The 15,388-nt window shown below is 38.9% G+C and overlaps 1 protein-coding gene across 5 annotated transcripts in view; it reads left to right on the top strand.

The window, feature by feature from the left end:
• Positions 1 to 14,729, top strand: part of DENND5A (DENN domain containing 5A) — a 70,493-nt gene extending 55,764 nt beyond the window's left edge. For all 5 annotated transcript variants that reach the window (XM_074150058.1, XM_074150057.1, XM_074150056.1 and 2 more), the window contains 9 exons: positions 283 to 411; positions 4,273 to 4,394; positions 6,317 to 6,462; positions 7,013 to 7,131; positions 8,313 to 8,494; positions 10,036 to 10,118; positions 11,402 to 11,525; positions 12,078 to 12,246; positions 12,950 to 14,729. In XM_074150058.1, the coding sequence (XP_074006159.1) occupies positions 283 to 411; positions 4,273 to 4,394; positions 6,317 to 6,462; positions 7,013 to 7,131; positions 8,313 to 8,494; positions 10,036 to 10,118; positions 11,402 to 11,525; positions 12,078 to 12,246; positions 12,950 to 13,133 (1,258 nt within the window). In that variant the 3' untranslated portion in view covers positions 13,134 to 14,729. The remainder of the gene's footprint in view (positions 1 to 282; positions 412 to 4,272; positions 4,395 to 6,316; positions 6,463 to 7,012; positions 7,132 to 8,312; positions 8,495 to 10,035; positions 10,119 to 11,401; positions 11,526 to 12,077; positions 12,247 to 12,949) is intronic.
• Positions 14,730 to 15,388: the final 659 nt, after the last annotated feature.

The raw sequence follows: 15,388 nt of genomic DNA, 5'->3' as shown, positions 1-15,388 counted from the left end.
TCCAGAATGGTTCTTAAATCATGTGAGGCAGTGGGCCTGGTTTAGAATCTTGTAAATAGGGCACTGCATTGCAGATATTTCTGTTTCAGGCTCTTACTCTTTTTCAGCTAGATGTGCAAGGAATTTAGATACTGCTGAATATTAAGGTGGTCGTGCCTCTTTTTCCAGTAGCTTGCCTGATATTTTGCATTATTAGCAAAATTACTTCTTCAGCCTAGCTTGGTTCAAAAGAACTGTCACACTTCGAAAATACTGAACAGTGTCTTTTTTTTTTTTTTTCAGGCATATCCAGAACATTAGTGAGATCAAAACAGATGTTGGCAAGGCCAGAGCCTGGGTTCGTCTCTCTATGGAAAAGAAGTTGCTCTCTAGGCATCTAAAACAGCTACTTTCAGATCATGAACTCACAAAGTAAGACGGTTTATCTTGGGCAAAGCTTTTAAAAGTGAAGCCTGTTTAGTTGTTCAACTTCAAAAACCCAGAAGTGCCTATTCTTCCATCTGCTTAGCAGTGTGCAAAAGTAATAGAACAAACTATCCTTCCAAGCATATCTCTGTACCTGTGTATGAGCTATTTGAGAATTATGATTCAATGCTGTCGTTCTTCAGATACAAAATCAGTTCTGTCAGCGTAGGCTGTCTGTGACTTTGAGGTGAAACTGAAATCTTCAAAAATTACTAGGGACTAAATAAAACAGGGCATAAGTCCAAGCACCACTACTTTGCTGAGTCAAGCTTTTTATCGTGGCCCCTTTCTGTAACTGTGGGATATTTGATTTTCTTTGGATTGTTTGTGTGTTTTCACAATGCGTGACAAAGTGCAACTTAGGTCTTTGTATGCAGTTTTGTCATGATATGAGCACATCAAGATGTGCTTCTGTGGTTCATGTTAGTGTGACTCAAAATGACTGTTCCATACCTTATCACTTCTGTTGCCAAATCTGAGACATTCTTGTACATCCTTTCAGTGTCATGTAAAATAATGTAGATAAATCACGCCAGAAGTTGATTTTAAGAGAAATGGGGTGCATGCAGTACCTTGAAGGTGACTAGGAAGGCTGTGATGATCAGTTCTTGCATCTTGTTTTAGGGCAATAAGCTAAGATGAGATCTGGTAATCTTTTGAAATCTTCCATTTAAATCATTCAGAGCATGATAGACAGCATCTCTAGATCTAACTGACAGTGTCTCAGCTTTATTTGTCCTCTCCTACACAGTAAAGGTTATGCATTTATAGCCTGCTTAAGAACATAAGGTGAATTGCTTTCGTAATATTGAAATATCTGCTATTAAGATTAATTTTTTGTTTTTATTACTTCTCCTAAACATTTCAAAACACTTGACTTCCAATTCATTGTATATGAAGTCATAAAAAAAATGTGAAAAGACCCCAAGAGCTATTTAAAGAGTAATTGTACTATAGGAAGAAAATGGGAGAAGTATATGAGGTATGGGGGGAGAGGGATGTGAGCAAAAACTGAAGACTTGAACCAGGAGGGAGTTCCAAATACTGCTGGCTTAAACCCTGTCAAAAGCACTCTGTGGTAGTGCTTCTTATAAGTACGCATCTTGAAGGGCAAAAGGAGAAATGCTCAGTACAAGGATCTATTTACTTGGTGATGTCCAGAACATGTGTGCTTTATATTATCTTTGTAAACATAAATAATTCATTTGTAAATAGTTGCACAAATCAGAATACAGGCCATATTTAATACTAATTGTTTTAGGAGTAACAATTTGAGGTTTATTTAGTGTAATCTGTGCAGAAAAAAAAAAGTATTGCTGATAAGGTTGAATATACTGTTTACTGTGTGAGAATTAAAGGTTCTCTTTTATGGGCCCTAGTAGTAATCATTAGCTTTAATTGAAGACTTCTTTCTAGAGACAGCCTAACCTATGCTGTCTACTCTTCCTTTCCTGTCCTCCCACTCATACCACCTTCCAAGAAGTGTCTTCCCTCCCCTATTCCCCCTGAACCTCAACTGCTAATTATTTGAGATTTGCCTTGTATTGAATTATATTGGACTTTCTGATGAAGCTGCAGCCTTCCAAAAGCGAGCAAGGAAAAGCCGAAGGACAGAGTGAGGGCAGCTAATAAATCTACCTGTATCTCTAAATTAAGGTTAGGCCTCTCCAATGAAGTCAACAGTCCAGATCAGGTTAACTTTAGTAGGGCTTGTCCCATGCAGAACAAGTGCTGTGAGAGGACTTTCCACACACCACCACACTCCACTTTCTGCTGTGTCCCCCCCAACCCCCCCAAAAAAAGGAAAAAAACCAAAACAACCAACTCTCTTAACACTGGCCAGTGCACTGTTCGCCTATCAGACAGATTCTGATTCTCTAGAAGAGTGAGACAGCAGCAAAAATATCTTTAAATGAAAGTGACAAGCAAAGGAGAAACTGGCATAGAAATTATGTCAATTCTTTGTAATTTTGTGTGGTTTGTGCTGCATATTTAGATAGCCTACTTAAAGAAAGGTGTTCTAGGCAGCATGGATTTAAAGTGTGCTCCGTTTGTTGTTTTTAGCAGAAGCAGTGCCAAGTTCAATGAGGTACTGAAAGTAATTGTGCACCTTCTGCCACTTTACAGTTAACATGATTGTGTGTTGTCCTTCTTTGAAGCAACTGTTAAGATATTTTGATTAACCCATTCTCTTCACTTTGCATTTGCTAAAAAATATAAGAAAACTGAAACATGTTCTGTTTCTTTCTAGTGTGCTAAAGCACTAGAGCTAGCTTCGCATAGCTTCACTCCCCTGAGACCTTTACGTGCACAAGTAAACTGAGAAATCTCGCACTGAAAAGGCAGGACAGCACATACCCTTGTGGAAAGGCTGTCTAAACAGGTGGTTCAGATTGTTCAAATGAAAGATGGACACAGTCACCCATGAGACCTTTGCGGGTTTACTACTCTTGTGGCTACAGGCAGGTTGTGTTGATTCAAGGCTCAGTGTCTTTATTTCCAGTGACTGTTTCCTATCAGTCTCTAGTGTTATTTTTGTTATTTAAGTCAGAATGTGTGTGTGCTAATCATCATCGATTTGTTTTGCAAAGTTCTAGCTTGTGAGTCACTTGCTGACTTTTTTGTAATTGATATCTGAAATTGAGGGGAATTGTCAGGATGCCCTCCTGGCAGGAGCAATCTATCCATGGCTGTGTCAGCATTTCTAACACCCAATTTGTGCATTCATGATGTTGTGAATATTCCCCTATCGTCAGTTGGATTTTGATGCATCTTGGCATGCTCTTCCTTTATGATTATTCACCAACACTGGAATTATTTGTTGGTTGCATAATTAATAAAAATTGTGGTGATTGCTATGTGTAAGTGAATAACTTCAGGGGTATTTTCCTGTCACTTATCACTGTTCCTTGCACTTGAAAAGATTGAGGTTGTAAATTCTTTTCAAGGTTTCTCAGTTGCATGTCTTGTGGTGTTAAATTTTCTAACGTGTTTGAGTAATTTCAATACGAATATAAGATTGTTTCTGTTTACAGTGCATTCTTCTGCATAGGCATTAGTGTCTCCACTAGTGAGAGAAGGCTACTGAGCTACATCTTTTGATATTTCCACTTAAAAGAAGTTGCAGTTCTGTGCAGTGTTGCAGTCCTAGCAAAGAGTTTGCAACCCAGTAAGAAGGAACAGTAGGACTTTAGGCCACCTTTGCATGCTTATGATTTTGGTTATGTGGGAGCTGCGTACTGCCAACACTGAAGCTATTCCCTAGCTTAACGTGCAGGTTGCTGTAGGCCGTTGGTTGTTACCTATAACCTAATACAAGCAGATATCCCCAGTGTTTGCCCTAGTATCCTTGGAAAACAGTCTTCTTGCTGTCTTACGTTGTGTGCTGGAGGACTCTCCCACGGCACCATCTGCTCAGAAGTAACTTAGGAGGACTCTCTTTACTTCAGTTCTGTCTTTTTTCATGGCCAAAAGTAGTCAGAGAATTTTTACCAAGAAAGTACAAAAAGTCCTTTTTCCATCTTTAGGGTGTATTTGGGTGGGAGAAGACCCTTAGACCACCCCAAACCTTGTTTTCAAGGGGTGGAAAAGAGTGTGAGGTATTGGACTGATGCACTTGGGAAACTTCAGACTTGGAGAGTGTCAACATATCTTGGCACATTAAATCCTGTTGGCTGTACCAGTATCACTTGTCATTTGTGATCGCTTGCACATTCTTCCTAGTTTACCTAATAAATATGCATAATAGAAAACATTTCACTGAAAGCATCGTGTTACTATGACAGATTATTTGTTTTGCTTTGTCAGAAAACTCTACAAGCGTTATGCATTCCTCCGCTGTGATGATGAGAAAGAACAATTCTTATATCATCTCCTGTCATTCAATGCTGTTGATTACTTTTGCTTTACCAATGTTTTCACAACAATCTGTAAGTATTTGCTTTCCCTGGAAGTCTGATTTCCCGATTTGGTTGAGTCCTTACCCAAAATTCTAAACAGCTCTGAGCAACATGCCGTGATGTAATTGTTCTGCTTTCTTTCTGGTATCAATCTGTGTATGCTGTATCTCTATTTTTGTGATTCTCTGGTGGGCAGTAGTGTCTCTCTCTGTGTCACTGAAGGCTTTTGTTTCTAACTTGGTAAAATGCGGGCAGCTGTAATCCTTTTAATTGAAGGAGAGTTCTCAACAGAAAATTTTGCGGTGGGCGTGTTTGCATCATACTAAGCCAGGACAGTCTGGGTTGTTCGTTATCAAGGTGAGAATATTAACACATGCTAGGAATTAAAAAGGAAAAAAAAACACTTTTCATGCTCAGCCTGCTTTGCTCCACTAGTGCCTCTGATTTTGGGATAACAATGAAATGTCCATTGAGGGCTGCATCAGAATTCTGCAACACATTGAAGTATTTATTTTTTTTTTTAAAGATGCCCTAGAGAAACTTTTAACCTGTTGTTGCTGATTCTTAAATGTGTTACAGAGTTCTCATGCATTTTGTGGGCCTGCTGCCACAGGACCTCACTAGTAAGGCCAGAATAAGGAAAGACTTGAGCAAGGCTTATAATATTGGGGGTGTGGGTATGTGAAAGGGCCCCTCTGATCCCCTGGCAGGAGCTGCCCTTGATGGTATGTTTTGACCCATATTTGTGTGTATGAAAGACAAAGCAAGCAGATGTCTAAGCAAAATAGGTTTTGGTTTTCCTGTGGGCAAATTCTGGACAATGCTAAAATCTGTTCTGCTGGATGTCATTAAATTGTCACTTACTTTAGGACTATCATCACAGAAAATAAAAAGGGAAATGTTTTAATCCATTCTTAAATGCTACGAGCATCAAGCTTTTAAGAAAATCCAACCACCAAATGCTTTCTTGAGGGCACTGATAGCTGAGGAGACACTGAGGGAGAAATGTATTAAACGCCTCAGCTGAAAAGCCCAATCTGTAATCCATTTATGCACTAGAAAAGAAGGGCATTTTGCCAAGAAACACAATGACCATTCAGGTAATTGGATTTTGTTATAAAAGTTTGGTTAATAGAGAGCTTTGTATGAGATACTAGGCAATTGAAAAGCACATGCATTTCCTCGGGAGCACATGCCTCCTGAGTCAGAGAAGCGGCTGTAACTCAAGTGATCCTATGTTGAATTAGTCACTCGTAAACCAGGGGACCAGAAAGCATTTGAGCATGCGTGTTGTGACAGTTAGAGGGGAAAAAAGTTGTTTGTTCTTTTTAGAATCAAGAAGTCTTACAGTTAGCATAACTAAGAGCAACTAAGCAGCATTATAATGCATTTTCACTGAATTTGGTTGGCTACAGTAGTGAATGCTACTGCAAGCAAGCCCTGCAAACAAATGCTTTGGTTAGTAATTGAATGGGAATTGGTGTTAGTGTTGTGTAGTGTGCTTACACGCACACACAAAAGCAGGCAGTTAGGAATTGAGCGTTGAGTTGCATGCTGAGCTGCAACGTAGTCCTGGATACGTGAATATTGTCTTTACTTCCTTGTCTCTAAGCTGAGAAGTAACCATCTTCATGACATGTTTTGAGGCTGGTAAATGATAAATTCTTATATCCATATGAAGGCACTATTCCATCCATATTTCTTTTTTCATTTGGCAGTGTCTTGCTATCAGCTCTGCTTCTTACTTACTGCTATGTGTACACTTCCTGATTGTCAATCAGTGCTTAGTGTGCAAGTGTTAGCATGATTAAATAGCAGTTCTGATGTTGTTTTGACATTTCGTGGTACTGCAGTGTTATTTTATGACGTATCATTTCCCCCTCTCTTCATTAAAGAGGTTGCATAATCATCCTTCTTCATTTTTGATGTGTTATTTCTTCTTGTGTTTGCAGTGATACCATACCATATATTGATTGTTCCTAGCAAGAAACTTGGTGGCTCGATGTTTACGGCCAATCCTTGGATCTGTATCTCGGGAGAACTGGGTGAAACAGCAGTCCTGCAAATTCCCAGAAATATATTAGAAATGACTTTTGAGGTTTGTATTGCTCGATACAGAAAATACTTTAGATATTCTGTCTGTTCAGTTTTAAATTCTCCCCTAGCTGTACCATCTTGCCATACATTTCATTTCTTTAATCTATATGGTTAGTCGCAAATACTTCCTGTGCTTGTATATAGCAAATTTAATTTATGTAATGACATGCAGAGCAAAATGACTGTCAAATCCTTAGTGCAAGGATGGACAAGACTGTCTTTATATTACAACTTTGTGCTGTAATGCTGGGAGGTATCTTATCCTCTTCTATTGGAAACAGTGATTCTGCTCTGATTTTTGTGTGTGTGTGCATTGGGTAAAATTTAATTGAAAAATCTAGTTCAACTGATGTTCTCTCTGTTTAACAAAACAAAGTAAACAAACAGAAACAAATAAAGCAACCTACCACTAAATAGCCCAGAATCAATCATGCAGTCAGAAGAGAAGCACATTTCTGATTCCCTGTCTGAGCATGTTCTCTAATAGTTTACTCCTCCAATGTGCTGTTCTCTTTCAGTTTACTCTGACAAACTCTTTGTTTAATTTGCAGTGCCAGAACCTGGGAAAACTGACCACGGTGCAAATAGGACATGATAATTCAGGGCTCTATGCCAAGTGGCTAGTGGAATATGTTATGGTCAGAAATGAAATAACAGGGCATACTTACAAGTAAGTATCATCCTGACATTTCATGTTGGGTAAGTAGAATTTCTGCAGGGAGCTGGAACAGTAGGGCTTGTTTGATTAGAAAGGTTTCATCTCCTGGGAGTCTGTCTCTATAGTTGCCACTACCTGAAGGTGTAGAAAGGTCACTTGGCTTCTGGCATTTAACAAGTCGTGATTCTTACAAAATTAAACCGAGTTTTCAGTTTGCAGATGCTCATGTCTAGCCTCAAAACGTTGATGGAGAAGATGAATTGACTTGCGCATCTTAAAAATAATCTGTTTGAGCCCAAGGACAAAATAGCAAGTTAGAGCTTGCTGCTTACCAAATATGGGTGATATTTTATATTAAGGCTGATTGCTCTAGGTGTTACAGAGACACCTTTGGACACAAGCTGGAACATAAGGGCTTATGAGTCTTAGAAACTTGTGTTTACATAGTGAAAGTAAAGGAACAAGACTTAAATTTATTTATGTTAGGTACAGCAGAGTTTGATGCCCTGTCCTTTGTTTAGAGAAACTGCCAGGGTCAGGTTGATGACAAACTGGTGGGTAAGTCCACTCAGTTCTCCATTACAGCTTGTTTGTAATTAAACGAAGATTCTAATTTTGGATGCTGTTCAGTTTTCTGATTAAGCTGATTAAATTGACATCAACATTGGCTCATAGAAAGTTATAATGAGCAAGTAAGCACATGTGCTTTCTAGTGTGTGATTTAATATCCTAATTTCAATAGCTGTATTGGTGTTTTGGCATTTAAGTATATGTTTGGGGTGTTTATTTTGTGGCTGGCCTGTTATATAACATACTCAATGAAAGCCTGGGTGTATTTCACCACCCATCTATAGTGTGTAGTGTGTCTTCCCCTTCTACCTCTTTTTCCTCTGAAGTCAGCAAATCATGTGCTACATATAGGACACAAGGCAAAAATCTGCCACTGTTTGCTTTACAGATCATCTAAGGTGACATTTAGCGCAACCTGGAACTGAAAAGCTGTTTTACTTTTGCTCCCTCTGCTGGCAAAAGCCAAACCCAAGATTTTGTTTATTTGTTGCTAGATGAGTGAAGTGTTTCTAATAACTGTGCTAGCAGAATTTGGATTTTATGCAACTGCAGTTGAAAGTCTTTGGCATGGAACTGAATCTGTGTTGAAGCACTTGATCCAAATATCTCCTTTATATTGTTAGGTTTCCATGTGGAAGGTGGCTTGGAAAGGGAATGGATGATGGCAGCTTAGAGAGGATCCTGGTGGGAGAGCTGCTGACTTCCCACACTGAGGCTGATGAGCGGCAGTGCCGAACTCCCCCTTTGCAGCAGTCACCAAGCATGATCAGAAGATTTGTCACTATATCGCCAAACAATAAGCCAAGTGAGTGGTGGGGGATATCTTGTCTCGTACTGTTCTGCATCATCACCTGATGAGAACTGCTTGCAAACAGAACGGTAGGCTTTATGGTATTTTAGAACTGCAGCTTGGAGAGGACCTGTGAAACTCAGCCCAACCCCCTGGTCAAAGTCCAACTAACTTCCAAGTTACAATCCTGAGCAACCTGAATTTCACTGAATTTCACTGAATTTTTTTTTAGAGTTGGAAGGGACCATATAGATCATCTAGTCCAACTCCCCTGCTGAAGCAGGATTGCTTAGAGAATGCTACTTAGGACTGCATCCAGGCGGGTCTTGAAAATCTCCAAAGAAGGGGACTCCACAACCTCCCTGGGCAGCCTGTTCCAGGGCTCTGTCACCCTCACCGTGAAGAAATTCTTCCTCATATTCGAGTGGAACCTCCTATGTTCCAACTTGTGCCCGTTGCCCCTTGTCCTGTCACTGGGAACCACTGAAAAGAGTCTGGCTCCCTCCTCCTTCAACCCACCCTTGAGATACTTATAGGCGTTAATAAGGTCTCCCCTCAGCCTTCTCTTCTCCAGACTAAAGAGTCCCAGCTTTCTTAGCCTTTCCTCATAAGGGAGATGCTCCAATCCCTTAATCATCTTTGTTGCCCTTCGCTGGACTCTTTCCAGTAGTTCCCTATCCCTCTTGAATTGGGGAGCCCAGAACTGGATGCAATACTCCAGTTGTGGCCTCACCAGTGCAGAGTAGAGGGGGAGAATGACTTCCCTCGACCTACTAGCCACACTCTTCCCTATGCAGCCCAGGATTCTGTTGGCCTTCCTGGCCACAGGAGCACATTGCTTGCTCATTGTCATTTTGCTGTCTACCTGTTCTATCTACTTGGGTTTTGAAAGTCTCCAAGGATGGAAGGAAGATGTCTCTGGACTCCTGATTCAGTGCTTAGCTGCCCTAGTAATGTTTTCTATATTCTTGTCTTTCATCTGTGGAATGAGTGCTATGGAGGAAGGTAGAAATTTGCTGTCCTGTCTCTATCTTCATGGATGAAAAAGCTTGCTAGTGCTTTCTATTCATGGACTTCAGTTTTCTGTTGAGATCACTGTTCTGGGGTTGTCGTATTCGTGATAAATCAGGTGATTACTTTGCTCCTAAGCATGCTTGGATTTACAGTGAAACTATTACAGGAAGTATTTCCAGGATGCCCAGACCTGGTGGTCCTAATCAAAGCACATCTCCTTTTCTTAGCTTTGGGCCCTGGTCTGAAAATGCACATAATATGTAAAAGCCCTTTCCACCTGTTGTTGTGTTGAAACACCACAGTGTTAACTTTGTAATAAAAACAAGCCATCTCCATTTCTACCTCCTCCACAGTACATAAAAGTAGAATTGGATTTCTATTACCCACAGTCCAGCACCTTTTCACCAATAGCATAGGTTATACCGGTTCATGCTCCTCCCCCTTTTGTTTTTTCTTTTTTGGTGGTATGCCTTATCTGTCACGCATAGGTACAATTTCTAAAGCTGTTACAGAGTGACTGGATATTTTTTCATATTTTGCAGAGTTAAATACTGGTCAGATACAAGAAGCTATTGGTGAAGCTGTCAATGGTATTGTCAAGCATTTCCACAAGCCAGAGAAGGAGGTGAGCAGTTGTTTTCGGTGTAATGGCACTCCTGTCTTAAAAGTATTAGTAAGCATCGGAGAATATATAACAGAAATAACTAAACCAAATGAACAGCCATGTGTTTGAAAATTCCTTAAGTGGAGCAAAAATGAGATAATGAGACTACACTGTTGGAGTAGTACATCCTCAAGGACCTCAGTTTTGCTGCTAACTGAAGCATTCTGTTAATTTAAATGTTAGCATTCTGGTATTGGAAACTGTGTTATTAGTTGAATTCTGCCAAGGATTCTACCCTTACCACTGTCAAGAGTGTTTCCTCGTGTTTAGTTTGTTCTGGATTAACTGACATTTTACATCTACATTGAGTACTGAGTAGGTTTTTTTAATGCCTGATTTGCATTATCTTTGCTATTTAAAACTTGAAAGCCCATGGGCCACTTGAAAAAAAACAAACCCCAAAAAAACAAAATAAAAAAGACCCACCCTCCTGCAAGTGAAGCAGAAGTGCTCTCAAAGATTCTGGTATGCTTATACGGTATACATATTATCATTTTAACTGACACAGCAGTTATTTCCTAAACAAGAAGTGTACCTCTTGTCAAAGCATCACAATCACAACTGAGAGCAGGAGTGATGTAGAGCAGTGCTGGCTCTTGCATGGATATCTCTTGAAAGTCATTAATTTTTTACAAATAGATCCAACTGTTCCTTCTGCACCTATCTTTTCAGTATAGCATGGCAAATTCATATATAGTATAATTCTAGTTAAGGATCGCATTTACACAATAACCTCAAGTGGTCATGCACTGGTTTTGCAAAATAGAATTTACCATCATGTTCTAAAGAAGAATTTGGGTTTTTTCTGAGATGTAAAAGTTGCATTAAATGTTGGTTTTGTTGATAAGCAAACAGTCTGAGGCACCTGCTACAATGGAGCTGTGATCTTTATTACTTAGTAAAAGAGGAAAATATATTCTTAATTTTCTGTACGGTGGTCATTATTATAGGTAAAACCTGCTCATGATCTTTATCTTGGCCTTTTTGTGGCTTCATTTGATGACGAAGAGGCCCTGGGACTGCTTTCCTCAGCCTTGTCCTTAGAGAGGTCAACATATTTTTGCATGCTTAGAACTTGTGAGAACTGGGCCATCTTGTCTGGGGTCACTGTTTGACAGTAGATTGTAACTTTGGACATCTATTTATTTTAAAATTGGTTTCAGTAATAGACACGAGACACTTTTGTGCCCCAGACTTCCTAACTGAGATAGTAAGTGTGTATGCTTTCTGTTTGTGCTTGGCAGAGGGGCAGTCTGACACTGTTGCTGTGTGGAGAAAGTGGACTTGTTTCAGCTCTTGAGCAAGTGTTTCAGCATGGATTTAAATCACCGAGACTCTTCAAAAATGTTTTTATTTGGGACTTTTTAGGTAAGTGAGAGGAAGACATACTAGAGCCTGCTTGTGTCTTCAAAATATATCCGTGTTCCTTGTTGCCGCTGTCTCAGCTGGTGTGAACAGCATACTTCTTGGATGCTTTTGGCAGCATCTCCTTGTATCATTTTACTGTAGCATCTCAAAATTCAGTAGAAAATAGAACATCTTTAGCACTGTTCAGAGGGAAGGAAGTGGAATCCCGGTTTTACATGTGGAATCAAACAGAAAAAAACAATGCCTAGACATAATTATTCAGGAAATTCATGGATGAACTTGGAATCTAGGCCTTTCAACTTTAACTGTCCCCTCTGTGACTCAGACACTCATGCTGATTTGCTAATGGTGTGATATGGGCATCAGATAGCCTTATGGAGTTATAAGCATGCTTATGGGGAAAGCATTATACTGAGGTGGTATTAAATTTAATCATCTAAATTTGAAGGTCGTAGTGCCTAATTATTTTATTTCAAGCATAGGAGAATTATATTTCAAATATTTTAGGACTGCTATATGGACTGATGAAACTTTATCTCCCATTCTTTTAAGAAAAAGCACAAACATACTATGAGACCCTTGAGCAGAATGAAATGGTCCCAGAAGAGAACTGGCAGACAAGGGCCAGGAATTTCTGTCGCTTTATTACTGCTATCAACAACACCCCTAGAAACATTGGGAAGGATGGCAAGTTTCAGATGCTGGTGTGTCTTGGAGCCAGGTATAAAGAAATGTCTTTATTGTCATTGTTGTTATTATCGATATTTCAATAAAATGAAAAAGGTGTTGCATATTAGTAAGACAAGGCCACACAACTGCTGGGTTGTGCAGTTTTACCATTACTTATACAGTTCTTTGATGTAACTAAAGAAGGATCAAGTGAACCTTGCTCTGACTGAGTTCATAGGCATGTGAAGTGTGGGAAATCTGAGACACAAAACTGAATATCCCAAAGAGCTGAGCAGCTGAATCAAGAGAGCAAGGTAGTAGGCTGGTGTGAATAGCCTCCCTCTCATGTACAGCTAGCAAGGTCCGAAGATAGAAACAGAAAACCATCCATCAGTGAGGTCTCTCCGGTTAGCGGCTGGCTGAATTCCCCACCCTCCACCTACTCATTGTAGGAGATGGGTAGGGAGGAAGCTGGGACTATCTAGAAGCCTCTTGACACAAAGGCAATGAAGCAGGCTAATAGGAACCATATCTTTTGAAGTGAGGGGTGGAAAGCCTAGAAACATATCTCTTGTGGACGCTCCCTGCTTAAGCAAGTTCCACAGACAGTTATTCCCCTTTCCGTGCCTTATAAAAATACATGGAAAAGATAGTAGGTCTGTTTAGAAGGCAAAGAATAAAAATCATGTCAGTGAAAATGAGAAATTAACTTGGCTTTATTTTTATTTTCAAATTGCAATTTGCCACTTTGTCAGAGACCATCTTTTGCATCACTGGATCGCTCTGCTCGCAGACTGCCCGATCACAGCACAGATGTATGAAGACATAGCACTGATTAAGGATCATACTCTTGTGAATTCTTTGATTCGAGTGCTGCAGACCTTGCAGGAGTTCAACATTACGCTGGAGGCATCTCTTGTCAAAGGAATCGATATTTGACCTCTTGTCCCACAGGAAAAACTATCTTAAAAAAAAAAAAGCAACAAGGAGTGAATCTCGTTAGTATGCAAAAGTTCTGTCTGCCAGTACATTGTATCGTGAACTTGTTCAAGGCCCTAAAATACAACTTTGACTTTTCTTGAAGGAAATTCCAAAAATAGTACAGGCAAATGGATAGAAGCTGTAAACTCGATGTAAAAAAGAGGATTTTGGTATAAATCTATTTTAGAGTTTATTTGCTGATTTGCTTTTTACACACTTTCATGTGAAAGAGATAGAGATGAGTATTGTGCAGCTTATTTTAAAGCTGCAGTATTTCCTTGCCATAGAAAATGTGCAGTGAGCCTTTCAGCATTCTGTGAACTTGCCTTCAGATATGCTGTATGTCATAGACCCCAATGTATACACTCCATTTCTGCTGAGAAGGTCATTCTATAGTTTTTAAACTAATATTTTATATATTAACATTATTACCGATGTTTGATTTTTAACGTATCGGGTCTTGTTCTGCTGCAAGGGAACTACAAATCTGATGTGTGCTTTTTTTTTTAATAGCTCCAAAGCACTGATTTGTCAACAAATCATTTTTTCCTTTGTTTTTGTTGTCAGTATTATTTTTAGTGAAATCCAGGAGACTGAACCATGAAATGTGCAGAGATCAAAGTAATATTTTTCATATTGGTACGTAATTGCACAGAAGAAATTAAGCGTGTTTTTTAACTGATGTTTTTTATTTATTTAACCTATCGTTGTGTTTTGTAAGTTTGTCTTAAAAAAGTCTTCTATGATACAACTGGCTATATGACGTTGCAATTCAGAATTTACAGTGCAGCCCACTTAAATGAAAAACCTGGAATAATTGTTCATAACACAAAAATGTTTCCACTTGAACTAGCCTTTTGAAGTTTGGTATATGGTTGCTGCTGGTAAATCTCTTAACTGCTAATAAGGAGGGACATGAGTTCCCCAAATGCCAGATGACTAAATAAAGATGTTTATGCCCATGATATACCTGCTACTAACAAATATAAGGATTTCTTAATTTTTCTGAAAAGACAGTGAGTGGTAAGGTTTTTTTCTTTTCCTTTTGAATCACTGTATCTTGGGTCCTGTTGTCACAGTTTGCTTCATTTGGGATGCTTTTGTTTTAGCAGAGAAAGCTTTAGTTCACTTCTACAATAAAACACAAACATTTTGAAAGCTAAATTTATTGGAGATTTGGAACTTGGCAAATGCCTCAAGGAATCTCTGTTCATTTGAGTCCTCTGATAAAAATCTCTTTGAAATTAATATGTGATTTAAGAACAGGCTGATTTATCAGCACCACAAATTACTGTACCAGAAATTCAGGGCTATGTATTTAAGAGGTCTCCACTGTATAAACTTATCTCAGTATTGCCTCTCTTTTGAAAAGCAGAGTCCAAGTTTTTTGGTTCATACAATGTCATAGCACCTTTTCTTTACCTACAGCTTAGTCACACCTTGTGGTAGTTTTGTTTCCATAATTTATAAGTATAGCACATGTATTAAATTTTTGACTGTTTTTACTTTTGTCCTATTTATTTCATTATTAAACTGAGAAGTTCCTTTGTCACTACTTATCAGAGCAAGATTCTTTTTTGATTTCACAGAAGCATTAGGAAGACACAAGGGCAATGTCCAAGCCACTCCTCGTGCTGGGTGGGGGAGAATTCTTTCACAGTCTGGAGCTTACAGGAGCATTTCACACAAGTATTTTGTGTATGCAGGTTTGGTTTTGTTGTTTTGTTATTTCTTTTTTTTTTTTTTTTCCCAGCTCTGGAAGGGCAGAAATAAAACAGATGTACTTTATTATAGGAATTTCTTGTATTCAGCTTAATATGTTGGGATAATCTTTGTACACTTGCCCCAAATTGCTTATTCATGTATTAATAACATCAAAAAACCCCCCAAAAACCCCCAGTGCTTTTAGCTGTATTTAAGATGAGTTTGCTAGGCCTGTGTATTTCACAAGGAACATGTTTACATAAGTAAGGAGGGCTGGATTAATTATTTTGACCTTAACAAATTACTTGATCCTTTTAAAACCATATCTCTCATCATATTAAGTATGGATTAATTTTATCTTGCATGAGGTTATTAACCCTGAAATAAGGTGGTTTTTTAAATTTTTTTAATTTTTTTTTCTTCCTTAACACAGGTTCACCTAGTGTGGCACAATACCATTGGTTTAATCACTTGTTTTAGTGTGGATCTTTTGGCCTCATTATGACAGT

The sequence above is a fragment of the Numenius arquata genome, chromosome 6, assembly GCF_964106895.1.
Source record: "Numenius arquata chromosome 6, bNumArq3.hap1.1, whole genome shotgun sequence".
Classification (NCBI taxonomy): Eukaryota; Metazoa; Chordata; class Aves; order Charadriiformes; family Scolopacidae; genus Numenius; species Numenius arquata.
This window is presented reverse-complemented; position numbering and strand designations above follow the sequence as displayed.